Genomic DNA, 26,030 nt, shown 5'->3' with positions numbered 1-26,030 from the left:
CTGGCTCAGAGGCAGTGGTAGCGCTTCCCTCTCTGTCGTCTCTCCCATCGAGATACATCAGTATCATCTTGATGACGCTGAGCGAGTGAGGAGTGAGGACCACTAAAAATTCACCCACAGGCTTTGTTGCACAAAGCTGTCATCCACACTGTATCCCATCAGGAAGCTGTTTGAAGTGTAATCACCTGTAATTGTTAAATTGTTGTCTGGTGCAAGGTCGGCTGCTGGTGCCTGTGTTTACTCTGTGACACAACTGTGTTGTGCTCCCAGAGCCAGAGTGGTGTCAGAAATCCTCACTGTGGAAAAATAGCTTGAATGGGGTGCTCTAACTGTTTTTAGAACTACTATGTAGGAAAAAAAAAAGTCACAACTTGATCTTTGTGTCTTAACCCTTCTCCCCACCACCCTCTTCCCTACAAGCTTCAGAAAGCCCTCTGCGTGTCAAACCCTTGCTTTCTCAGTAAGGAGAATCTCGCCTTTCCAACAGCCCCTTCTCCTCCCTCTCACCCCTCTTACACCAACAGAAGTACTCCTGTGATGAAACTGCCCCATTAAACTCAGCTGTAGTTCACCTGTGGTGGTTTTTTTTTTAACATTACAGTTCAGTAAGGCAGTTTCCTTTTCTGCAGCTGTGCTGACTGAAGGTAAACCTCAACCCACCCTGCCATCACAGAAAATGGAGGGATGAACTGTGTATGAGGGGGTGCGTTTGCTGCTGCTGTGAGGAGGAAGCCTTCCTCCAAAGTCCTCCTGGGGAGGGAAGGGGGGATGCTGCTGTGCTAGAGGAGGAGGAGGAGCAGACTCATCACTCGGTATTTTGTACTTCGGAGAAGAAAAAACAAGCCAGCCCTGCTGGGTTTTGCTTTGCGATAATGATGTTAGCGAAAAACGGTGCGGCGTGTTCCTGGGAGCGGGCCTGGATGGGGCCTGGCCGGCAGGCCGGGCCCGCACAACCGTCTCCCGGGCCGTCGGAGCACGGCGATGCCGCTCTAGCCCTGCTCGGTGGGGGTTAACCTCCCGCCCGATCCGGGCTCTCCGGTCCCGGTGCCGCCGCTCCGCGCCATCGCTCCTCCTCCCCGGCCACGTGGCGGCGGGCGGCGCGCAGGAGTGACGTCACTGCGCGGCGCCGCGCAGAAGGTCACACGCTGGGCTGGGAAGATGGCGGCGGCGGGGGCCGGTGGCTGCCGGGTGAGCGCGGGGCGGTGGCTGTTGGGGGGGAAGAGCTGAGGACCGGGCCGGCTCCGCGGGCCGGAGATGAGCGCTTGGGACTGTGGCGGGGCGGCGGGAGAGAACGGCGGGCCGCGTCCTCCGCCCCGTGTGGTGCGGCCCGGCCCGGCCGGGAGCTGGGGACGCCGTGAGGGGGAGCCCCGGGGCTGGCACGAAGAGCGCCCGGTGCTCTGGGCCGGGGTGGCGGGTGCCGTCCGGAGCCGGGCCCAGCCGCCGGTTCCCTCCTCTCCCCTCCCTTCTCACCTGCCCGGTCACACCGGGCGCTGCGGAGGTACCGGCACTGCTGAGGTGGAGCGACCGGCCCGGCTCCGGCCCTGCCCTGAGGGCTGTCAGGCCCGCATTGAAGGCGCCTGAGGGCAAGTGGAACCGGGCACTGGCTCTTCTCCACGCTTCGGTGTCCCTTCTTGCGTTGCCGTCAAGCTCAGCAAGGGACAGCCCAGGCCCGTTTAGCCCAGATCAGTTTTGGAGCTTCCAGGGAGTCTTCACAGAGCAATCTGTGAGGCTAAGCTGCTCCACCGATGGCCTTTTGCAAGGTTTGAATTTAAACGTGAGATTTTCCCACTGTGTCGAGCAGGTGAACGGGTGTGTGAACTGAATGCAAAGGTTCCGGCTTTAAAAGCCACTTAGTAGAATGATGTGCTTTGAAAGTGGTTGATCTTTTGTGCCCAACGTTAAACATGGAACTAAGCGTTTCTGCTCAGTCGCATGGAAGAATGTCTCCGTTGGTCACAAACTGCAGTCAGTTAAATCCAGTAGGCAGTCTGCCCCGGGTTTTAATGCTGTTCTTACAGCTAATAGAGATTTTTAAGGTATGCATGTAATACCTAGCTTATTCTTGCTTGCTACAAAGCCTGGCCTCAGCGATGACTTGGGCAGCAAAGTTCAAAGGTAGGCTGAGGGGGGTATTTCCTTCCTTGGTATAGACTTTAGTTCAGCAATCCAACTTAGGTATAACTACAGAGGCAATAAATAAGAGGGAGCTGAATTTAAAAGATGTGATTTAACAGAAGCGCAGAAAACAGTGAGTTAATGTAGCGCATGTCTTCGGGCCAGCAGGATATGTGGGGCAATTATGCCATTACTTCTCAGACATAAAGTCTGGATTTAGCTTGTGGTGTTTGGCAGTGCCGTCAGTGAAGCCACAGGACCGGATGGTGCGGCTCTTTACAAAATCTTTTCAACATCTAGGAGCCTGATAAAGAGAGGGACATGTTATTGTTAGCTTGGACACAGAATTAAATATTCTCTGCTTACAAATTGCTTTCCGAAGTCTTTTATTGGCAAAGACCATTTGATTTGGGGTTTTTCTGTGGGTTTTTATATTTTTTAGGATGAGCAGTTTGAGAGATGGTCTGGTAGAGAAAGAGCTTGGGTTGCATGATTTGGTAATCATCAAGATTAGGAGGTTAGTTTGAGGTAAAAGGTTCAGCTTTTGCCTGACTAGAGGCCAGGGATAGGCTGAATAGGGAGTAAAGACAAGAATCTACGAGCTCTGCATAGTCTGCTTTCAGTATAGGATGATGGACTGAAGGATTGGCCACACAATGCGAGAATTTGCAGCTTGTGATCTCAGCAATGTGCAGCAGAGTTTCTCAGTGATCATTCTGTGATCTAGTGTATCTTTTCTGTTCTGTGACTCGAGGCAAAAGGTGTTTGTCTCTCACTCCCAGCAGCACAAATATATACGGAGGGGTCCTGGGTTTCCTGCACAGTCAGGAGAAAGTTATGTTTGCAGCCAGTTTTCCTAGAAAAAACGGTATGCTTCTCATCGCTAACAAACGTCTCAACTCAAGGGTAGATTTACTTGTGTTCACTGTTTTCATAAAATCAGGGTTCCGTGAAGCACGTATGTTTTCGCAAGTGATTGTGAAAAGTGTATTGCCCTGTTTTGGACCGCAACTTTGGTTTTATCGAAATGAACTTGTAAGTGGATATAGTGCTGCTCAAACACATAACAGAGTTTTCATGGATGAGTCTTACCAAGCCAGCCTCCAATGTTTCTTGGAGCACTTAGGATGTGTTCCCAGAAGACCAGTGAATATTTTCTATTTACAGTGTTCTTTCCTTTTTCCCCTGGCTCTTTTTAAGACTCCTGTCATCTTGTATTGTGCACTAACCCCTGATCTTATGTTTTCATTGCAGAAATGTCTCATCAGTGGCATATGGCTTATATCCAGAAGATACCCGGTTCCTGCAGTCCACAGGGGTACAGTGTATAGAATGAGCAGGCCTGTTTTGGAGATTTATCAGGTTGGTTAACAGCTGATTTTTTTTTATTTCAGGCGGAAAGTTGTTTCCCATTAGAGTACTGATCTACTAGATGTGGATATGTTTCTGAGAAGCACCAGTTCTAAGTTGAAAGCTTCCACTTTTTAAGATACATCTGATGAACTCAAGGAATTTTGTAGTAGCTGAGTCCAAGAGACAGAGTTCAGGAGTGGTGCTCTGGTAACTTCATCTACCAAGTTGTTTCAGCCTGAACTAACCTCTGGAGTTAAACTTCCTCTGGAGAAGCATCTTTTTTAATGGCTATATAGAGGTACTTCACAGGGTATTAGAAATGTGTTGGGCATCTGGCTGTTTTGAGGGTAAGCTGCTGCTTTTTCAAGGTTTTCCACAACATTTAATATGTTAGAAGTGACCCAGTGCTTGGCTTAAGTAAATCTACCTGCTGGCTTTGATACTTGTTTAATTTAATATCTCTTTGGATTCTGCAACATGTAATGATTTTCTTTAGTCTAGATGCTACTCTTCTGGAGGAAGAAAGGGTTTTATATCAGGTTTTGTGGAGAACATCAAACAGGAATTAGCAAAAAACAAGGAGATGAAAGAAAGTATTAAAAAATTCCGAGATGAAGCTAAAAAGCTAGAAGAGTCTGATGCGCTTCGAGAAGCAAGGAGGAAATATGTAAGTCTTCCTCATGAATTCCTTTAATATTTTCATGGCCCAGTCACTGAGCTATCACTGTTCTGAATGTAAATTTTGAGTCTTTCTGCAAACAAACTGTTTAGTTCAGCATGTCTATTTTTATGAGAAGTTCTGCTTGGCTGGAATTACTGACTGGTAAATGGATGCCTTAGAGTGTTTTGGGTTTTGTGGTGTTTTGGGTTTTTTTGAAAATCTTTCTAGCAGACCCTTCACTGGATTTGCCAAATAATGAGCAGATAAAATAATGATACATTAAATTTAATGTTGGCAGTATTTAAATACTTCTTTTGCATTCTTTGAAGAACTATAAACAGCATTACTTGCAAAAATGAAATGCTGACGCTGGTTATTCAAGTAGTGTGCTCCCTAAGATGTAGCCCTTTTTGCCCTCAATTACAGTATTAATGGTGCGTGCTATGTGCTAAATGGTTTTTGTGTATTTTCTGTCCTCGTAGTTACATGCAGCATGTTTTTTTCCACAGAAAACCATTGAATCTGAAACAGTGAAGACCTCAGAAGTGATTAAAAAGAAACTTGAAGAAATAACTGGTACAGTTAAAGAGGTAAAATGCAGCTATGGAAGAACCTTTCCCTAAGGCAGCTCTGCTCTAAGGTTATGTGTTTTGTGTGCCTTTGAATTATCACCCTTTCTTTTTTTCTTGGTGCAAGCTGGTTGCTATTCCAAAGGTGATCACTATTCTGAATCTTTAAGGCCAGAGTCATTAACAAAATTGCAGCAATAGTGTATGATAGATTCTTATTCAGTTAGTGTATGGTCAGAGGACAGGCACTGTCCAGTGATTCCTCTCAGATTTGCAGACTGGAGATGGTCCTTATGGTTCTGCATTGTCTAGCAGTAAAAAAAGCCTGAAGGTGGTTCTTCCGTTGGAGGGCAGTTAGAGCAGTGCTGGAAGATCATCCACGAAAGTTGTTTAGGAGATGTGATGGTCTTCACAGACACTTTTTGCTATTAATGTGATAGGGCTTTGGGCTTCTTGCTGTGTGTTGAAAAAGACTTGCAACATCAGAGGCTCTAGGTGTTGTAAGTAGAAGTGTTGGTGGTATAGTTGAAGTGCTCTCCTCTCAGCATGCTGTAAGTGATCCCATGGCTCTCTGTGTCTTGGCAATAACAAAATGCCTGGAGGAGCAGGCGTCATTCATACCTAACAGGTATGAGTGTCTTCCATTCTAGGCTCAGACTTTCAAGATCGCTGTTTATATGTAGATCTGCTGTTAAGCAATTGAATTCAAGTTATTTTTTAGGCTGGGACTAAGCACTGCAGCTTGTGCTCACTTACTTCATTTCTTGTCCGAGTTCATCCAGGCAGCAGATGTATTTGAGTATTTAGTATGCTTTGACTTTTGTCTCTGGAGTAAATTTCTGAGGAGTCTTCCTGATAGTATTTTAAATGTGGAATAAATCAGGTGCATGTGGCACCTGTAGAAGCTGATCTGCAGTGTTACAGTATCTGTGAATTCAGCTGGTACAAAACTGGGCTATTTGGGCAGTCCTCAGTGGGATGCAAGACCTTTTATTCCTTGTTCCTTCTTTTCTGCCCCATTCTCAGCATGGGCAACATTGTGAAGTCCACAACCATTCAGCATCTCCCCCCTTTGCTTCCAGAGAAGACAGGGAATGACTCGCAGGACAGGGCCTGCTGCTCTGGTAACCCAGTGATTCCTGCATGCTCGGACTGCACCAACTGCTGTGAGTCTCAGGGCTCTCACAAGAAGGAGGAGAGAGCCTTCCTTCTGCTGTAGACCTGTCAGTACCTGGGAGGTGGCACTGAGCTAGAAGAGTTGGAGAAGGGCTGCTGTTGCAGCGTCTGTTGCTGTGACAGTTACTCCCAGGCACCTGAATCTTGTTTCTCCCTTGTAGTGATTAGAGTAATTAAATCAGTGGTGACCGAAAACTTATGCTCCTTCTCTTAAAGGGAGTATGAAGATCATCTGCAGTAAGTTACACCTCATCTGTCAGTTGAAGTACACGGACTTCATGCTCATGGCTAGGCTGCTTCAGAGCAGAGTCAATTTAGCTGTTTTCAGCAGTGGTTTAAGATCAAAGCCTGTGTGATTGTTCCCACCACTTGCAGTCAGGTGCAGGAACCCCACTGGGAAACAGCCAGCCAAACACTGGACTTAAACTCTGTGCAATAAGAAGTTTTTGTGGACCTGGTCCCCACTCTCTGCTGTGCTCCTTCACTCTCATTCCATCTAAAAGTGCTTTGGCGTAGCTTAACTGTGTGTACAGTTATGAGGTGGACGTAATGCTCTTTGCTGATGTGGACATAACCATTATCTTTTCAGTACTGTGGAGGGTGCTATAAGCATCTTTATTAGCCAGATCTCATTGAAAAACAGGGAAAACCATTTCATACTGTTACCTTGTCATTTCTCTTCCTCTGAGGTTGTGGCTTGTGACCTATCCAGGACTGGTTGCCTGCTGCCAGTGAGATTTCCGAGATCATCGAGAATCTGATCTGTGCCAGTTCAGAATGAAAGGGTGACTAGCTACTGTCAGAGTCCTTTTAACCTCTTCCATATGAGATCCTGGCTCTGTAAACACAGCCAAAGTGATGTATATGAAGATGTTAGATTGAGAAAAGCATTTCCTAATTTTGCAGGAAGAGTTGCATAGCAAAGAGCTATCTCAACCACTTTTATACCTTTTCTTAAGAAGTGAGAGCTACCTGATTGTTTCAAAGAAAGGGGTAGGGTATTTTAACTCTGGCATCACTGGTCCTTCTCGTTGATGTCAGGAAAAAATGTATTTTTTTAAATCTACGGGTAGCAACTATTACAAATGTGTATGGTCCCACAAGTAGCTAAAATTGTTGTTCTGCACAGAAGTGTTGACTGATGCTGTAGTGCCAAGCCACTGTGTCCTGGTAAGTCTCCCCTGTGACTTTTAGCTGTGTGTTCATCTTAGGTTTGGTTAGTCTTGTCATGTGTGCATTAGGAGATCTTTAGCATTCACAAAGAGGACTTACTTTGAATAAGTTTTCACTTTAAATGACCTTTTCTTTCTTGTTCTGTTCTGTTGCAGAGTTTGGATGAAGTAAGTAAGAGTGATATTGGCCGAAAGATAAAGGAAGGTGTGGAAGAAGCAGCAAAAACAGCAAAGCAGTCTGCAGAGTCAGTGACAAAAGGAGGAGAGAAATTAGGCAAGACGGCAGCCTTCAAAGCTATTTCTCAGGTACGTAAGTCCTATGCCTCTGTAGGACACAGTGCTATGGACACAGCTCATTAACATGGAAGTTATGCGCAAGTTTGTGCTGAGTATAAAATTAAATGCAAAATTCTTACAGCAAGACCTTGTGAGCCATTGGAAGAAGCTGATAAATTCAGGAGATGTGTTGTGCAGGTCTAGCATTCACTCAACAACCCTAGAAAAGTGTAAGTCTCGAGCAGCTGAGCTTCTGCTAAAATGTGTTACTGAAAAAATTGGTTGCTGTGCTTGTGGAGTAGGGTAGCAAATGTCTTCTGTGGACAGGTACTAGTGGTACTCTTGGGGGAAAAAACTGGCTTGCTTAAAGCTCTCCTTTTCTAGAAAATACATAAGTGCTCATATGTTTTGATGTCACCCAATCAACTGGCAATTAGCCTAAAAAGAAGTGTTCCCCTTGACTGGTTTCTCATGCTTTCTCTGAAGCCTTGGCCTTAGCCCTTGTACGAGGAGGTACCAGGCCAGGCGGAGTATCAGTTGCATCAGTCATGTCAGTTCCCCTCTTTCCGTGTTTCTAGTAAGACATCATCTGCTAAAGGTCACTTCTAGCCATAGCTGCAGGTCACGTTATACACTATTATTTTTTCTTCTTTTTCTGTAATGAAACCTGTTACCTTACTGCAGCAGCCTTCTAATCTAAGAACTGTTTGTTCCTTCTATGAAGCAGGCTGCTAGGCCAGACCTTATGAGCAGGCAATGATTTTATAGGACCTTAAAGTAAATTTTTTGAGGCTTAAAGATTTGTTTTCCCTGTAAACGGGTAAACCTTTTGATTCATTGTCAGATATAACTGTTTCACAGACATTTTATAGGCTATGAACAGTTCTTACAGCTTTGCTTTACTTTCTAGTATGTATGTAGAATTTAGAATATTCAGTCTACTGCTTCAGAAACCCAAATACTCTATCTTAGAAATTGTAGTAGTAGTAGTCTCATTTTGAGATCCCCATTGCTTCAGTATTTAAGAGATATTTTATTTGTATAATCTAGAGTTAGATGATATCCACAAGGGCTTGTGTCTTGTTCTCTTCTCTGCCAGGTCCCTCAGATGGTGTTTTATAGTCAGTAGGAACAGACTGAGCTTTGGAGCTTTTTATTTGCTTATCCTTGATGTTTAAAGTCACTTAAATTCCAATTTCTGCTTCATATCAGGTCTCTGATATCTATTCCATCTAGGCCCTGAGCAGTGTTGTAACTTTCTTCAGGAAGGAGTCACACTGGCTTTCATTAGGGGAGGATGGCTTATATTGCAATGCTGTGTTGGACGCTTGGTGTGTTCTCCAGAAAATTCCTGCATAAAATAAAGTTGAAAAATAACAGCCCCCATAAAGCCACATGATGCTTTGGGCTACATAACTTACATGTTCTAAATAAAAAGGCAAATTGGGAAAAGCTGTATGGAGTGTTTATTAAAAAACCAACCAACCCTTTCTGCCTGCATGTGTCTAGTTGTAATAGGAAAGTGTACTTACTGTGCAACAGATCTTTTGTAGGTACAGTCATTAGAGAAAGTACTGCTCAAAAGTTCAGTAATAAAAGTAGAGCAGCCAAGACAAAGGAGAAACACTAAAAATGCCTTTTAGTCCCAATCCCTCTTGAAGTGTATGACAAAAATTCCCAACAATGGTTGCGGTAGGGTGCAGCTTCCTCTTGGCAGAATCTGAACTAAGGATGTTGCTGTTCACCGACAAGATGTATATCAGTCCAGATTTATCAAGTCCTTTTTCTTGATGTAGCCTCACCCGAGGGGGAGAATATCTCCTCTCTCTCCTTTAATATAAGCTCCACTACTGTGATTTCTATCCCCTGGCCCCGCCGCCATCTCTTCTCTGGCAAAACCCGTTTGTTTTGAAGCTATTTTCTCAGCTAGAAGGTGTCTAGAATTCTATAAAAAGTGAGGATCCTTTTTGTTTTGGGGAAAGCAAGACTTCTGTTGGTTTAAGCTTGGGCCTAGAACCTGGGTTTTGTTGACCTTTCAGGTGGCTTTGCAGTTAGTTGTTGGTGTCGTGAAGTCTTTCTTTTCCTCTATTTTTGGATACAAGGAATCATTCTTCCGTCTGCCTGGGGCTTGTCATTCTGTTGGCAGCTGCTGGCTGCTGTTGGGGGCTGATACACCTGCCTTCCTCTGATGTGATTTATTCCAATTTAAACTCTGTAGACGTTACCCCCTTATCAGCTGTAAGGTTTGACTGTGTCCGTTGCTTCTACTATATTGGTTTTTTTTCTTGTTTGATTCAATACAACCATCCATTTGCTGTCCTAGTCTGTTAACTTCTTAAGCAGACGGTGTTGGTACTGGTGTGTTTGTTAGTAGACATTAGCAAAGAAGCAATTGCTGAGTAAGGGAGAGGAGAATAACCTGTGGTGTCTCACCTTTTTTTTTTCTTTTTTTTTTCTCTTTTTTTTTCTTTTTTCTTTTTTTTCTTTTTTTTTTTCTTCAACAGAAGCAATTTTCAGTTTCTGGGAAAGGTGGGGAACTGTAAATCAACCTAATAGGGATCTTTTCCTTTCAGGGAGTAGAAACCGTTAAGAAGGAAATAGATGAAAGTGTTTTAGGGCAGACTGGTCCTTACAAACGTCCAGAGCGACTACGAAAAAGAACAGAATTCTCAGGCGAGAGGATTAAAGAGGAGCGAATATTTGAAGCTAATGAGTACGTATTGGATGTAATTTAGGGTGAATATTTCTGTGTATAATTTGATAAAAACTTTAAAACTTAACTATGGGTCAGGGGTGGTTAAAATCAAAGTGCTGAAGTGAGGCTGTGGGGTGAGGCGTGACCTAGCAGAGCAGGTAGGTTTGAGAGCAGATTTGCAGCATAAGTTGATGATACTGAATCTTCTGATGGTGAAACTGGGTACTTAAAATTATGAAGTGGGTACATAATGTTCTGACAGGAAATTTTGACTTGCACATGTGTTATGTTTTCTCAGTGCTAACGTCTTGCTATTGAATTACGTTTGGCAGGACTAAGTCTGAGCTTGTTTGCTTTCTCTGCCTGCCTTGCTCCACTAAGTTGTGTATCATTTATGTGGTGTATGAGCCTCAGTGATACTGCATGCTGCAGTGATACTTGTCAGGATGTCCTCCTTTTTATTCTCACTCTCACAAGTAACTGTAAGTTACTTGTTCACAAGTAGCCATGTTTTCTGCACTTTCTAGGGAGGCCATGGGTGTGGTGCTGCATAAAGACTCAAAATGGTATCAGCAGTGGAAGGATTTCAAGGACAACAATGTGGTCTTCAATAGTAAGTGTTCCAAAGACAAAGGAGTAGCACATTATTTTCCCTGTTCTGATTCTTGCTGTGTTGGATCTAATGCCATCTGTGCAAGTAGTCTCAACATAATGCAAATCATAGCCATTTTTTTTTTGTTGTAGCTGTTGCTGTGAGGTGGTGTGAATGGGAGGTAGGCGTAGTTGACAACACTGCAGCTTTTCTAAGCTGCTCCATCTGTGTTTGGACCCCTCCCCCAGTCAGGCATTGTTTTTGATCAGTCCCTGCTCCCTGTAGGTACCAAAACCTGCTTTCGCCATTGCTTAAAGAGAACTGAACTCTGTTCTTTTTTTTTTTTCTATTTTTTTTTCTAGTCAGATCTACTCTGGCACTGGGAAGAAGCCAGGGCATGCATGCAGGCATGTCACCAGGGAGAGGGCAGGCAGATTTCTTCTCCCTGACCTTGAGCTTGTAACGAGGAAAAATCTTGTCTTCAGTGAGCTGGTTTCTGTTGTCATCTGCTTAGAACTCTGGAATGTGTGGGACTTTGCATCCTTTCTGTTTTTATTGCAAAACCTAAAAATACTGAATATCTGTACTGCAGTGGGCAATAACTTTTGATAGTTATCTAGACACTTAATGTTTCTGAAAGGCATAAAGAAGCCTGAGACCAGAATCCTTCAACAAATCAAAATAATTGCTGCCAGTGTACTGCAGGGTAAATGACTTGTTAAGGAACAAAAAGACCGTGTAAAAGTGCAACATACAATTAACTTTGGATTGTGTTTCTTCACAACTTCTTTTAAAGTGGAGCTCCTTGGGAGGTATCCAAGAATAGGTTTTTATATCCTATTTGTTAGCTGGAGTTGAACCACGGCACCTTTCCAAGAAGAGATGCTTATAGCTCCTAAAACTCCCCACATGTTGCATCCTCCACTCCTGTGGCATCTGCATGAGCTCTGTGCATTCTCTAGATAGATTTTATGCATCCAAGACTGTGGTTTTGCAATTTGGGCAACACTGCAGCTGTGGCTGTAGCAGGCTCTACAGTGTATGTTCTCCCTTTATGTACCTGTACCGAGAACACTGTGTTTTTTGGAAGGAGCACAAGCTTCAGGGCAGGATTCCAAATGTTAATTGATGTGGTGGGAAGAAGCCTCCCTGCAGGTCCCATTATCCTGCAACTACCTTCTGCAGTTCTGGTCCATCTGATGATGTCCAGAGACAGATAATGGGTTGGTTGAGCCCTTAGTTTGTTGCAACAATGCCTGCTTGCTTAAATGTTTTGGTTTTGGGTGGGTTTTTTTTGCGTTTTTTTTTTTTCTTCACGCCTGCCCTTCTTTTTGCCTTTGAGATTTTGCTTTGCTGGAGTTCTCCTTCCCCATCAATGCATTCTGTAGTTTTGTGACATGCTTGGCTTGCTTTCTTATCAAGGTTGAGAAGTACATAGAGCTGCTTAAAAACTGCATCCTTACTGATGTAGCACTGTTTTATTAAAAATTGGCAAGGTTTAAGGTCTATTCTTGATTTCCCCTCCGCCCAGTTAAACTTTCTGGTGTTGGTTTTGCATCCTGCTACTCCTTGTAGCAGACTGAATCTCAAGGGGTGTAAGCAGACTGTTACTGGTGTAAGCAAGTCTAGTGTATTTTCTATCTGGAAATCTGCATAGAAGGTCCAGAGTTTCTGGCAGCTGAAGTCAGAGAAACTATCATTCTCCCAGTGACAGTTATTAATAGTTAAGAACATTGCAGGAAGATGAGGAGAAAAGTTTTGAAATTGATACTTGTTAATCAACACAGAGATTTAGAAGAGAACTAGCAGGTTTGATCTGCAACCCATTGCATGTTGTTTCCTAATTCAGGAATGTAGTGGAAGGACACTGCTGCTGCTCATGTCTCCTCTTCTTTCAGGGTTCTTTGAAATGAAAATGAAGTATGATGAAAGCGATAATGCATTCATTCGAGCTTCCAGAGCTGTCACAGACAAAGTCACTGACTTAATAGGTAATGTTTCACCATTGCTGTGAAAGTGCCTCTCTAGCCTTTTAGCTCTGCTCCTGGTGACTGTTAGTGCTGTTGTCCTCCATGTGTTACTAAACTTTGGGACAGATTCTGGAGCTTTATAATATTTTGCATGGATCATTATCCAGTATCATGCAGTGTAGCAACCTGCTACAGGATCAGAAGAGCAGTGCGGTGTCAAGTGCTTATATGGGGTAAATCTCAAGCCTAGCTTAAAGTCTGCAGTCATTCCCAGGTGACTGTTCCTTACCTCTGGTATATAACCAAAGGTTTTTATCTTGTTTTCTGGCGGCGGTTGTCGTGCCATCAGTCTCACTGAATTGTTTTATTAGGTGGATTGTTCTCGAAGACGGAAATGTCTGAGGTTTTGACAGAGATACTCAAAGTGGATCCATCCTTTGACAAAGATCGTTTTTTAAAGCAATGCGAGTATGATATAATCCCCAATGTCTTGGAGGTAAGGTGGGGGTAAAGTATGATGCATTTGTTTGAGTTTTTTTTTTTACTGTAATGTGGAAGATTTTTCTTTTAGTTTTCTGATGCTAAAATTAAAAACTGTGACAGTATTTGCTTCTCAAGCATCCAGCTTTGCACAGAACATGAGATAACCTTGGGAAAAGAATCCCACATATCAGTTTAGTTTAAAACCATATTTCATAATTTAGTAGACTATCAAATTTTTTTCTGGCCTCGAAAACAACTAACCATCTTCTCCCATGAGAAATGATATGGGTGTCAGAGGGATCAATGTGAAGTAGGTGAATGAAGAGTACTGGGAAAATGATGATATCAAATATTGATAAGGGAAAGAATGTACTATGTACTACTGGATTCTAAGTGATCTGTAACTGCTTGGGAAGAAGACCAGGTCATGACAAATGGTTCAGTGAAAATATTTCTGGCACTAGTCAAGGAAGTATGTGGAGCTTAATATTTTTAAAGACTGAAGTACAAAACCACTGAGAGGATAGCACTGATGAAGGATGTGACCTCAACTATAAATGGATATAGTTCCTCTCACTGTAACTGTATGTCAGAAAAGACAGAGTGAAAGTATGGGATTTGAAAAAGTACAGCAGAAATTGTTATGAGAGATTTGTATGAGACGGAAAAACTGAGGCTTGAGGAGATAAACAAATGCTGAGGGAGCAAAGTGTTATTTTCTCATCCTATAATACATTGCGGTGAGTGATCGTATCTCACATTGATACATACTAATACACATGAGGTAGCATTATAGGGTGAATAAAAAAATAATCTGGTGCTTACAGATGCAAACATCGAAACTGATGCATAGTTAGGTTTTGTCACTGCTGTCTTTGTAGTGACTGACTTGTGTATCAGATCTGTGACTGGAACTGTAATGTCGACAGTGAAATAAGACAGGCCTGTTGTAGTGAATCTGCTTTTCCTAATGGTGCCATGTCACTAAAGGAAGTTGCAAAAAGTGGGCTTTTGACTCTTGGAGAATGAATTTTTCACAGGAGAGGTTTTTTCAAACTGTAGGCAGCCAGCTTACAGACGCCATCAAGTATGATTTATAGGCATTATATTGAAAAATGCCCTGACACGTATAACTAGCTTTATTTTGAAATCTGCTGAATTCCCAGCATCTGTCTTGTTATGAATTCCAGGTGTTTATTATACCGTGTTTTAAAGATAAACCTTTTCATGAGTTGCAGCATGATTCTTCTGTTCATTCTGTGCCCTGAATTTTTTGCAGTCTTGAAAACTGCAGCTCTACTTCTTGTTTGTACTCCTGCTTCTGTTAGATCCCACCTCCCACGATGTCTGGGTAGTGTACATTCTGCTGACTTTTTGGACAGGAAGGTTTAAGATAGCTTTTATCTTAATTATTGGAAGGCTTATGTACATCTGACTCAGTATGTGTGTGTTTATAGAAGTTCTTACTGCTGTTTCTCTTTTGAGGTTCCTATCCTTCTTCAGGGTTTCACAAGATGTAGAATTTAAAGTAGTTTGCTGCTGTAAGTGCTGATAATTTCAACTCTCTGGTATAGGAGGTGATTTACAACGTTCATATTTTATTTGATTTTCCTTTCTTAGGCTATGATGTCTGGAGAGCTTGATATCCTCAAAGATTGGTGCTATGAAGCAGTAAGTAGAGCTACTAAAAATGTCTGAAAAGGTTATGATTCTCTCCTGTAAGTAGGTATATTGTGCTTTCTTTGCTTGCAAGCTGTCCAACTGTTATATCTATGATGCTGCTTACCTGCTTTGCCCAGCTGCTTCCCCGTGTAACATGTTCGTACTATAAAACTCTAATGCAGTCAAGTGTACATGCTGAACTTCTGCAGTAGTCTGGATATGAAAGAAGAGCTTCTTTAGAGACAGATAGCGAACCAAGAGGTAAGCTCAAAGTAGTCTAATTAGCTCTAGTTCTGCACTGCCCTTCTTGATTGGCATGGGCTTTAGTAGAGCCTGTATCCCAGATATGGGGTGAGAAGGTGCAGAGACATGTGAGCTGACCCAAAAAGATGATGCTTTTCTGCTTACAGAGTCAGGTTGACCCTGGAGTTACTACACAAACACAGTTCCACCACAGTATCCCAGCAAATAATCCTGGCAGGCTGAAGTTTTTTCTGAAATTGCAGCATAAGATGATCTGCAGCCTAGATAATCTCACTGCAGAAAACTGAATTTTGTTTTGTTGTTGATAGATTTTCAGTATTGGATGCACTTCTTGAAATCGTAAATATGAATTGATTGTGATTCAGTGATTGCATTATTATCCACTTCACTTTGTGAAAGCAGATCCTTTTCTGACAACACAGATGGACATTTGTTCTGGTCTTCACTCTGCTCCAAAATAATTGTGTTGTAGGCAGTGCAGACCCACACTTTTTCTGTTTTGAAATAATTTAACTGCTTAAAGTAAATGTTCTCCTTACTGATCACCACCACCAGAGGGCTGGAAGTGCACACGCTAGAAGAGGCAATTTTTTGTATTTGATTTTTGCGTTGTTGTTGTTGTTGTGATTAACATCTTTGTAACAATATTGCATTACATAAGAGTAAGATACTTAAAGCAGTCTGAAAGTAAAGAAAGTTCTTTATTGGTTCAAGCAACCTTTGAAATGACACCATAGAATTCCTCTCAAATCTCTAGAGGGAAGTAGCAAATTCATTGCAGTTTATAAGACAAAAAGCAAACCCTTCTAAGCTAGTTGTAGTTAAAAATTAAGCTCATAAGTCAAGAATCATCCATAAAATAAGCCAAGGGAGGATGAGAGTCCTATTAATGTGAATCCAGGAGATGAAGTCTCTTGAACAGAATCATGCCACAAGTGTTAAGTGTATGATATTGATCACTAAAGTGTTGGAATACAAATCAGTAAAGCAAAAATTTAAGTGGCAGGTATACCAGCTGAGCTGCACGTTGCTGTCAGCCCACTGGCTTAGGTATAGTTTGTGGTTCATAGAGCTGTCTTTGCATACTGTCCTCAGAATCCCTGATCTGTAACTCCAGCTTCGCTCTAGTGACTTTGCCAGTAACTTCTGTAGGATATTTGCATTTAAATGCTTGTGATGAAGGTTATAAGATCCATGGTGGGGAGGTAGGTAGGGACTGCCTCCTGTTTGTTTGATGCCTGCCAAGAATATGGTGATAATGCTGGAAGCAAGTAGAAATTCACTGTCTCCAACAACAGTTCTCGATGCATAAATAATGAAGCATATGTGCATGTGCCTAAAAGGAGCCAGGAAATGCTGGTCTGCCTCCAGGGTCTGGCTGGGTATAGGAAAATAGCTTGGTTCCCAGACTGTTTCTCCTTGTCTGCTGTCAAATCAGAATCACAAGCGCCTTGGCTATCAGGTGCGCTTGGTGTACTTTGTTGTGAATGGTGGAGCTCCTGTTCTGGCCAGGGAAGGTGGGATTTTTAGTGAGAATTTGGTTATGTGAAGCCCAGAGCATTTGCTGTAGCTGTTTGATACCTTGCAAGACATATGCGTTCAGCATATTTGCAAAAACCTGACTTTTTTTCTTGTCTTTTTTTGGTGGTTCTCTCTAAGCAGAAAATCCCTTTTTCTTTGTGACGGAACAAATTCAAACATGTAACACAAGTTTGTTGCTTCATTTAGACTTACAGTCAGCTTGCTCATCCAATCCAGCAAGCCAAAGCCATGGGTCTCCAGTTCCACTCCAGGATTCTTGACATTGACAACATTGACGTGAGTGTCCTTTTCTATCTTTCACCTTGGGGGATGAATTAGAAACTCATGTCCTAAGGAGGGTGTTTCTTCTTTGCTCTGACTGCTGTTTTTTTGCCTCATGCTACTCTGTTATTTGCTGTTCCTGCTAACAGAGGAACGGATCACTGCTGCTGGAAGGGGAGAGCTCATGGGACAGATTTGCTACTGTGTGATCAAGCCTAAGTTACAGGATTGTGGTTTGTCTCCTCTCTGTTAGGGCACCTTGGTCTTAATCGCCAGCATATAGATTGAGAAAGGCTAATAACAAAGGCAAATAGTACTGACCCAGTGCTTTCATGAAGGGCTTTGTTGGTGCTTACTCTGGATGATAATGCACAGAACTTCTGTGACTCAAGGTTGTGTTGTGCTGGAATGGCTGTTAGAGAGACTTAACCGATGTTCTGGATGGCTCTTGATGAGTGGGGAGATAATGACTGTGAGCCACTGCCTCCTTAAGAGCAGTGTTGGTAGTTGGGGACTCTGGCCAAATGTCTGCACGTTTGTAATGCTCTCTGTGCTTCCCTTTATTGAGGAGCCAGAGGTGTTATTGTTGCACTTAGCAGTAAGTCTACAGTAGTACTTTCATTTAATTAAGTCTTTAGTGTCATCTGTCACTGGCCCCCAAGTTGTCTTTCAGATCTTTCTTTCCTGCAATGGCAAAGGTATCTCAAAGAAATTACCACCTTTAGTCAGACCTTTCATATCCCATAACCAGCTCTGCCTCAAAGGAAATGTGCAAGGGGAGAAGAGGAACAGGGCAGCTGTGCTTTTAAAACGTGTGTGGAAGTAGTCTGAAGTCAAATCAGCTGTTTGCCTTTGTCATCAAAGGTGCTAACTCAAAGGCAGCAACATTCAGTACGTGTTTCTGTTGGAACTGAGTATTATGGTATACACTGCAGCTGTGCAATATTATACTCAAAATTATAGGCTGAATCCATTCAGACAATTACCATAAAGCCAGCTGCAGGGTCATTCCCATAGGAACAGAGAACACAGAGCTATTTAACAGGGGTCTAAACCCAACAGTGATCTGGTCCAAGGTATGGAAATGGAGCATGGTGATAAAAGGATGCTGTTCAGAAAGTGCAAACTGTTCCAGATGCTGTTGGGTGTATTGGCTGGCTAGATGTTTCTTACTTGTGGTCACACCCCTGCAAGACAAGAAGTCAGGAAGAATTCAGCATCCATCATGGAAAACCGAGAGAGCAAAATCTGATGCTGTTGGTGGTCTGCTGAAAGGAGGACTACTGACAGAGAAAAATCACCATCTGCTGCCCTGTGCAGGAGTCTCTCTTTTTGTGCCCACATGATTAAATAACTGGAGTGGGTGCAGGAGAGCACCAGAAATGTGAGGAAATGCCCCACAGCAAGAGACTTCATTTGACCTGTGTAGCCCTATGAAAGAAAAGCTGGAACTGACTTGATTAATGACCACATATCTTTACAGAGAGCAAGAAGATTATTTACAGGGCATTTCCTAACACAAAAGGCTAATGCCTGGTCCTCTTCCTAGGACTGTTTTGCCTTTTGATCTTGATAGGCTTCTCATTTTCTCTCATCTGTCTGGGTTCAGAGGGAGCCATTCCTACATATTTAGTAACTCTGAATATTAACTGCGAGCGTGTGCCAATTGAGCAGGAAGATTTCTGTGGCATCTGCAATTCTCTTGATTATTTTCAGCAATAAATAATGTGGTCTAACAAAATTAAAGCTATGGAAGTAATAAACATGATTGCTTTTTTCTAAGCATCTTACTTAAGCCAAAGGTTTTTCTGTATTGTTAGTGTCTAGCAGACTTCATTTCATTGTATGCTAGATAACCTTTCCTCTATAGGTGCTAATTAGTATAGAACTGTGCATGTTTTCTGAGTGGTGGCTGGCGAGACATTTCATTATTAACTTGTTTTAGATGCCTGTATTTTTGCGTGAAATTTCTCAAGAAAATTACATCTTAGCTGGAAAATGGTTATGGAACATAAACAAGTGCAGTTCTTGTTATGCTGTCTGTATTGCAAGGGAGGGGGATAAAGGGTGTTGTGTGTTTAAATTTTTAAATGTCTTTCCCTATAGGAGATTTATGGGACTATGTTGAGTGTTCTCATCCAGAAAAACAATTCAGTGAGTTTGGGAAAAAAACCCCAAACATTTAGAAGATTTAAGGGAATTCACATGCTGCAAAGCCTGCAGTGTTAGAAATGAAATCAAGTCTTTCAAACATAAGCATCTGAACTCATGTTCCAGATACCTGCTTAAGCACTCTGTACTTCACTAGACATCTGCTGCCTTTAAATTGAATGATATTTTGATCCTTGATATTTATTAGGACTATTTATTTGGCTGCCTAAATGTAGTTTTAAGTATGTGACTTGTGAAACGGAGTTTCTGAACTTAGTGTGGGAGGAGTGATATAAATACTGTCTTGATTATACAGCTTTTTTGGGATCATAGTACTAAAAAATAAAGCAATACCAGTATGGAAGTCTTTGTGCCTATAAGGGATACAGCCTGGTCAGTGATATGGTCCTCCTCCTCCTTGAAACCCACATGCAGATTTATGTTGTCAAATTATCAATGACATGTGGCGTCATATAAAATGTCTGTCATGGAAACTGGTCTGACAAAGAGCCATGAGATCTGGTTTTTGGTACTTGGGTGGAAGGCATTATGCATTGCTGAATGAGTCAGGCTGGTTCCAGAAATGTAGCGTGGACTGGGATGATGTGAGCTATTGCAGAGCTAGGAAACTGATTCCTTCCGATTAAGCAAAGGAGCATTGCAGTAGTGCTGAGTTTTCCTCAGGGGACAGTAAAATATATATTAAAAAAAAAAAAAAAAAAAAAAAGCCTTTGTGAATTATGGCATGGTCTTGTAACTGTCTCTTGTGATACATTCTTATGTGATAAAATGCAATGTTTTTGAAACAGTATCTCTCATATACAAAAGAGTATAATCATGCTTCCTTAAGTTTGAGTAGTATGATTACCTTTTTGGATAACATAGCCAGTAATTCCAGAGTTACTGAAGAGCAAGATGTTCTGTAGCATTCTGCATTCCCACAAAAGAGGCAGAAAGAGGGTTGTATTTTTTAAGAGCACAGCTTTGGGAAGCAAAACTTAATTCTCCATTCCTCTTTGCATTTCAGTTAATAAGTTCTTCAAATATTTAATGGAGTGACCTTAGAATAGAGGAAGAAAAATCCTGTCAAACTAAAGGTTGTCACCTTGAAGTTGTCCTGTTACCTAGTTATTTTTATCTAGTTCAGTACAACTTCTTGTCAAAGATTCATTTAAAAGCAAGAGAAAAAACTTCAGATGTTTTTCTTTCTTCAGATGTACTTTCTTCAGAAAATATTATTTTAAGAGCAGGGTTTCTTTTATTTTTGGTTTCTAATTTGGAAATAATGAAACAGAGCTTGTTCACATTTCCCAGATTTTTAGACTTGGAAAAACTATGAAAACTTTCAGAACAATTTTGGGAAAGCTTTTAAGTACAGGGAAAGTTTTGGGGAAAATGCTTTGCAATCAAGTCTACAACATCTGTATTAACAAAGCAGGTATAACCTGATTAAAGTAACTAGATTCAGCTAAGGGAGAAGATGGGATTGTTAGAAGTGTCAGGTCATAGTAGTTAAATACTTGATGCTTTTACATTAATCTGCAGAAATTGTCTGTTTTCTAATGGAGTTTTCTTTCATTACAGCTGGCTATGGGGAAGATGATGGAGCAGGGACCAGTATTAATCATCACTTTTCAGGCTCAGGTTGTGATGGTAATTAAGAACCAGAAAGGGGAAGTGGTGGAAGGTGATCCGGTAAGTAATGCTTATCGGCTGTATACAGTTTCCCTGTGTCCTCTGCTAGCCATCTCAGTTGTTATGGGTTCATCTAGGTGCATCTAGAGCAGTGGGTGTCTGCACATACTCCATTCACTGGTATGTGTAATATTGCATCTTGTGGGTAAGGTCTTGGTTCAGCTCAGTTTGGGCTATTTATTTCCTGTCAGACTCCAAGTGTTACGACCCATTTCATATATGAGGAGAGTCTGCAAACATCTGGCATGGACAGAGAAAGGGATATTTTAAATTCACACTGAGGAGAGGAGCTGGAGCTATGACCACTAGCAGTGCTTTCCCTTCCAGTTGCTGGTGTGCCTGGCCAGCACTCTCCCTGCCTGCAGTTATTGCCTGCGAATTCTGCTCCTTTGGCACCCTCTGGGACAGAATTGAACTGTCCTGCTGTAGATTAAAACTCCATCACACAGCTTCCACCTGATCCTGTTCTTTCTTTCTCCCTTTTCCTTTCGTAAAGGGCACTATAAGAACAGAGCACAAAGATGTTTGGCAAACAGGGCGGGAGCTGGAGTTGTCATTTGCAGGAGATGGGGAAAATCACCGAGTTAATGTTTTTGGCTACTGCCTCACTACACTAGTACAAAATACCTTACAGCGCCACAAGCCTTTACTTTCAGGAAACTCTCCCATATCCAGTTGTATTAAATGCTGTACATGGTACAGGCTTCTAGTAGGAATCTCTGACATAGGGTGATTTGTGCAGCAAATCTCTGGCATCTCTGGATTGTAGTTCACTGTGGTTTAGCTTTTAACACTGCGAATCCAGCCTGCCTTTTTTACTGTGAGTGATGCTAAACTGAGCTTGTCAGACGTAACCACAGAATATGCTTGTTACCAGAGTTAATGACACAGCAGGCTCGAGGAGTCTGTGCATTTTCTGGAATACCTTTGTTCTCAAGTGGCTGGCTATCCAGACAGCTCTGGCTTGCATTGTGTCTGTGCAATGTTTAAGTAGCTTAATGATATATAATGGGGGACATTGTGAGATGCCCGGAGCTGGCAGTTTCTAGCAGACTTCCATTAAAATTAATACATGCATTTAATAAATATTGGCTTTTTGCAGCCATTCTCTTCAGTCCAGGCTGTAAGTTTACAAAAAAAGGGACTAATTTTAGTGATGGGGCCCATCTGGACTGATTTACAATCTGTCACATCAACTGCAGGGGAGGAGCAGCTGATATAGTGATTTCTTGCATTAAATTACTGCATTCCTAGAAGATAGATATTGATGTGATAATTATTGAACAGGATATCAAAGTCTGTTCGCTGTCTGATTTCTCTGGAGCAGCATTAAATCAAGGAGATGCATTAAAATTCTCCATTGGAAACAAAACTTCAGCTTTAATCGAATGTCAGGTGCAGGCTGGCTGGTAACTATGATTTGGTGTTAACTGCTGAGCTGCTCCTGCAGAGTATTGAACAAATGACGTTCAAAGAAGAAGGAGTCTCAAATTGTAAACTCTCTAAATAGAAATCATACGCTTGTAATTGCTGTGATATTTTACCTAGTGGCAATTGTTCAAGTTCCCACTGCTGTGCTGCAAGCTCACCCCCAGTGAGATGTGGGGAGACCAGGCAGCCTGTGACGGAGTTCGACCCCGTGTTGTGGTAGTTAACATAGGGGATCCCCATAGAGCACCACAAAATCAATCTGGGAAAATGAGGCCTTAAGACGACCCATTGAGCAATGCTGTGAAGTCAAGGGAATCTTTTTAAAATTAGGTCCTGAAGGACTGTGAGACAGGATGCTGTTTGTCATAGCAGCCTGTGGGATTAAAGGACAAATTTTCGCCTTGCATGCATGGCCATGATAGAAATCTGCCTTTGGGAGTCCACATGTTTGCTGTCCCACTTTCTGTGAATATATGCAGCAGCATGCACTGTACATTGAGGATTAAGATGTACCCTATTAATAAAAGCACCAGATTGGAAAAACAGAAATCTCACTGCTTTGGAAACGCGTAATTTTTATGTTTCATCACGTCTCATTTCCAGGAAGAAAGCTGTGTTACTTGTTCAGTACTGCATGCTGCAAGATCACCAGCAACTCTTAAGCTTATCTGCTGTTCATCCCTTCAGAAATCCTATGTTCAAGAACATAAACTTTTCCAGATGTAGCAGAGCTTTGATGCTGAAGTGTTTGATTAAATTGCCTTCCATACACAATCTTACAAAGTGGACTTTGAAAATCACGAATCACAAAAATCATACAGGTTAAGGTTCAACTGGCAATGTTAAATCAGTTATGTTACCTGCGTCATCTTGAGCTTATACTTAGTGTTCTATACTCAGGAAAGATCTGTTAGCATTGCTGTGATTAGTACCTCAATGTACAGCCTGTCTCGAGCAGGCAAAAGTTTTGTTGTTTTTCTTCTTTTGTCCCTTCTGCTCTTCCTTCTGACATATCCTAAACATCTGTATGACTCAGGTTTTCAATCACTTTTAACACTTCTGAGCAGAGCTGAAACAAATTAATCCTCTGAAACACTGAGCAAGAAAAAAATGGCTTTATGATATGTGATATTTCTAAAGCATTAGTTTTCTAATGACTGGTCTGGTACAGAAAGTCTCCCCCCTCACATTTGTGTACCTAAATTATAACCTATAAAGATTCACACATTCGATCAAAACTGAAGTAGTTAAGTACACATCTGGGAACTGGGCCAATGCACAGTCTGATCCCTCAGTGGTACTTTCTTGTCTGAGGGAAATACTCTCCATGGTTAATGGTTAGATGATAAAATAACCTTTGGTTTGCAGAATGGATCTGTGACACTGTGCCAGATTTGGGCTCCTGGCAGCCCAGTCTCTGATGGGCAGTGTCACCTCTCTTATGGGAGAGGCAGAGACTTTGTCACAGGTAGCTGCAGCGACTCTTCAGGGAGTTATTTTCATAAGACCATGAGTGATGGCCTCAGGATGTGCTGAGATACGGTTTTCATCCTTATTCACTTACTATGAACAAAACTGCTGTTATTCTTAGTACATGTATCAAGGATGGAAAAGCTTAAGAGTTTTTTCTTTCAGTCTGTAACCCCGTACGGTGAAAGCACTGTTTGCACAGCAAAGATTTGATTGCAGAATTAGTGTGTGTCTGTGGCTGGACTTGGTATGATCTGATTTTCATTGATAAATATTGGGGTTTTTTACTCTCTGTCTCTCCTCAGACCCAGTGATAATAATTTCTTGTTAATTTGAGCCACTCAAATTGAAGTGTGAGAGCTAGTGATACAGCTGTGGGGAGGGGATGCAGCTCGCAGGTTGATGTGGGAGAGGCAGAGTTAGAGCCGCAGGAAAGAGCCTAAACCTGATTGAAGGTTACAGAGAGCAATACAGCCTGGCAGCTGAACCAATTTGAAATGAGAAACTTATATTTAGAAATAAGGTCAAATATTATCAAACATGGCAGTGGTGCCAGGTAATGTATGTCAGACAGAGATATTTGGAAACCCTAGTTTTGTTTTTGGAAATCAAAAGTTTACCTGTTCCTGACTGTGATGAGTTTCTAACCACAACAAGATGTTGCTGGAGCTATCCTTATTTGGGACCTTCAGGCTTAGAACCAGAGAGAAAAATCCCAAGAACAGTCTCTGGAGGAAGTGTGGAGCATGTCCCCATCACCTCTGAGCTAGGAAGTCTGTGACCATCACGCACACTCTAATGACAGGATTTTCCTTCCAGGACAAGGTTCTGCGGATGCTGTACGTGTGGGCACTCTGCAGAGACCAGGATGAACTCAACCCGTATGCTGCATGGAGGTTATTGGACATTTCCTCATCAAGCACTGAGCAGGTTCTCTGAGAAGAATTGCATCCAAGGGCTTCCTGTACCTCTCTTGAAGCAACACCATCTCTGAACTTGTACCCATCTGCTGTATGATGGACTGTGGGGGAAAGAGGCCAGACTGGTTCCTTTTCCGAAGAACAGGCTATTCGGTGTGCGCTCGTTATACCAATCCCTATAATGAACTGGACAAGTCTGACATATCTGCCTTACATTTTGCTGTGTAGCATTGCACTGTAAGGATGTACGGTAGATTTCAACGTGAATGGTCTAAGACACTAGCAGCTGCTGTTGGCTCCTTTTTTAATTGTGGCTGAAGGAGGCTGGTTTGGGTCATGTATGTTTCCCAGTGCTTCCAGTGATGGACAGAGGTGGGTATCGGAGAGTGAGATGTGATGGGTCTAGTTCCCATCTGCTGTCATCCTCTGGTGGCCTCAAAGCATCCCTGAAAAGATCTTAGAGGTGCTTTTAAGGCAGGTTGGTCTTAGCTAACATACATGTCTTGTACGAAGTTGCACCAATAAGCCTTCTGTTGCTGCAGTGTCTTGCACTTTACCAAACCAAATACAATCAGGACTTTGCACATGACTCTCTGTTGGCATGAAGTGGAGTCAGGATGGAGGTGTTGGCATCATCAGGCAGGTTCTCGAGGCCAGTTGCAGGGTTGGAGTTTGCTGCCAGTGATAATATTGATATATCCACAGCTTTGCAGGGGGAACATTATTGTTTCTGGTGTTCTGTTCATTGTGTCAGCTGGTACCACTAAAGAGCGCACAACTGCATTCCTCTGTTGGGTTCATCTGATGGTATGGAGGAGACAGGTTGTGACTGGCTATGAGGAAGCAGGCAGAGTGCTATAACAGCAGTCAGGGGTAGGGATGGAAAGACAAGCAACCAACGAGTAAATAAACAGGTAGAACATCACCTCTTGTAGCTCAGGTGTTTATTATGTGAGATGAGAAAAGAGGGTGCAGTTCACACACCTGCTGTGTAAAGTGCATTACAAGCATGGCTTTCTTCACCAGACTGACATGTGCTACAGGGGGGTGGCACACCTGGCCGGGGGGTCCCAGGTAGCAATTGGAAGACTTCAGAGGGTGAGCTGCTGGCACGCTGACACGGACTCTGGGTTTTGGGCTTCTGCTAGAGGCTCAGTTTGGGAGCTGTGACGTGGGTTGATTTGTCAGCTGCCTCCTCTTAATGGAAAGTGAGGTTGGGGGGGAAAAATATTGATTGTGGAATAGGAAATCAAAGGACTGATCTCCTGCTGCGTTCTGCCTGTCCGCAAAACAGGGTGATGCAGGACAGCACTTCCTTGACATTATGATTAGAGAGACTATTGCCAGTTCTTCCTTCTCTCCTGAGTGTCCGGATCAGTTCCTTTGAATGTAAATGGGATTCTCTCACAGCCCTTGGGTGAGACATTTAACTCTAGCAGCTTTCCTAGAGTGAGAGGTGATGAGTGTGGCAAATTCAGTAGCAGAGTTTGCCCTGTCCCCTTAGAAGATGCCCAGACCTGCTCTCTGGCAGCCACCTAGGTATTTCTGCAGTTCTCAGGGCAGGTTGTGGGT

At 42.5% G+C, this 26,030-nt stretch overlaps 1 protein-coding gene across 2 annotated transcripts; it reads left to right on the top strand.

The window, feature by feature from the left end:
• The first annotated feature begins 1,138 nt into the window (after positions 1-1,138).
• Positions 1,139-24,740, top strand: TIMM44 (translocase of inner mitochondrial membrane 44). 2 transcript variants are annotated; one of them, XM_049807214.1, is made up of 13 exons: positions 1,139-1,188; positions 3,370-3,477; positions 3,965-4,135; positions 4,639-4,719; positions 7,203-7,352; positions 9,896-10,035; positions 10,545-10,630; positions 12,508-12,600; positions 12,951-13,075; positions 14,683-14,733; positions 16,717-16,806; positions 20,527-20,637; positions 24,358-24,740. In XM_049807214.1, the coding sequence occupies exons 1-13, from the start codon at positions 1,159-1,161 to the stop codon at positions 24,475-24,477; spliced, it is 1,356 nt and encodes a 451-aa protein (XP_049663171.1). In that variant the 5' UTR covers positions 1,139-1,158; the 3' UTR covers positions 24,478-24,740. The 2 variants fall into 2 exon arrangements, with proteins under 2 accessions (XP_049663171.1, XP_049663172.1); XM_049807215.1 differs by lacking the exon at positions 1,139-1,188 and having other exon boundaries at positions 3,379-3,477; positions 3,970-4,135.
• Positions 24,741-26,030: the final 1,290 nt, after the last annotated feature.

Source organism: Accipiter gentilis, chromosome 8 (assembly GCF_929443795.1).
Source record: "Accipiter gentilis chromosome 8, bAccGen1.1, whole genome shotgun sequence".
Lineage (NCBI taxonomy): Eukaryota > Metazoa > Chordata > Aves > Accipitriformes > Accipitridae > Astur > Astur gentilis.
This window is presented reverse-complemented; position numbering and strand designations above follow the sequence as displayed.

What these genes read in the sequence shown, in the direction of transcription:
- TIMM44 (XM_049807214.1), top strand. Translation starts at nt 1,159, where the DNA reads ATGGCGGCGGCGGGGGCCGGTGGCTGCCGG. An exon ending in CCTTCAAAGCTATTTCTCAG is followed by an intron (nt 7,353 to 9,895) that starts GTACGTAAGTCC and finishes TTTTCCTTTCAG; the next exon opens with GGAGTAGAAACCGTTAAGAA. An exon ending in TAATCCCCAATGTCTTGGAG is followed by an intron (nt 13,076 to 14,682) that starts GTAAGGTGGGGG and finishes TTCCTTTCTTAG; the next exon opens with GCTATGATGTCTGGAGAGCT.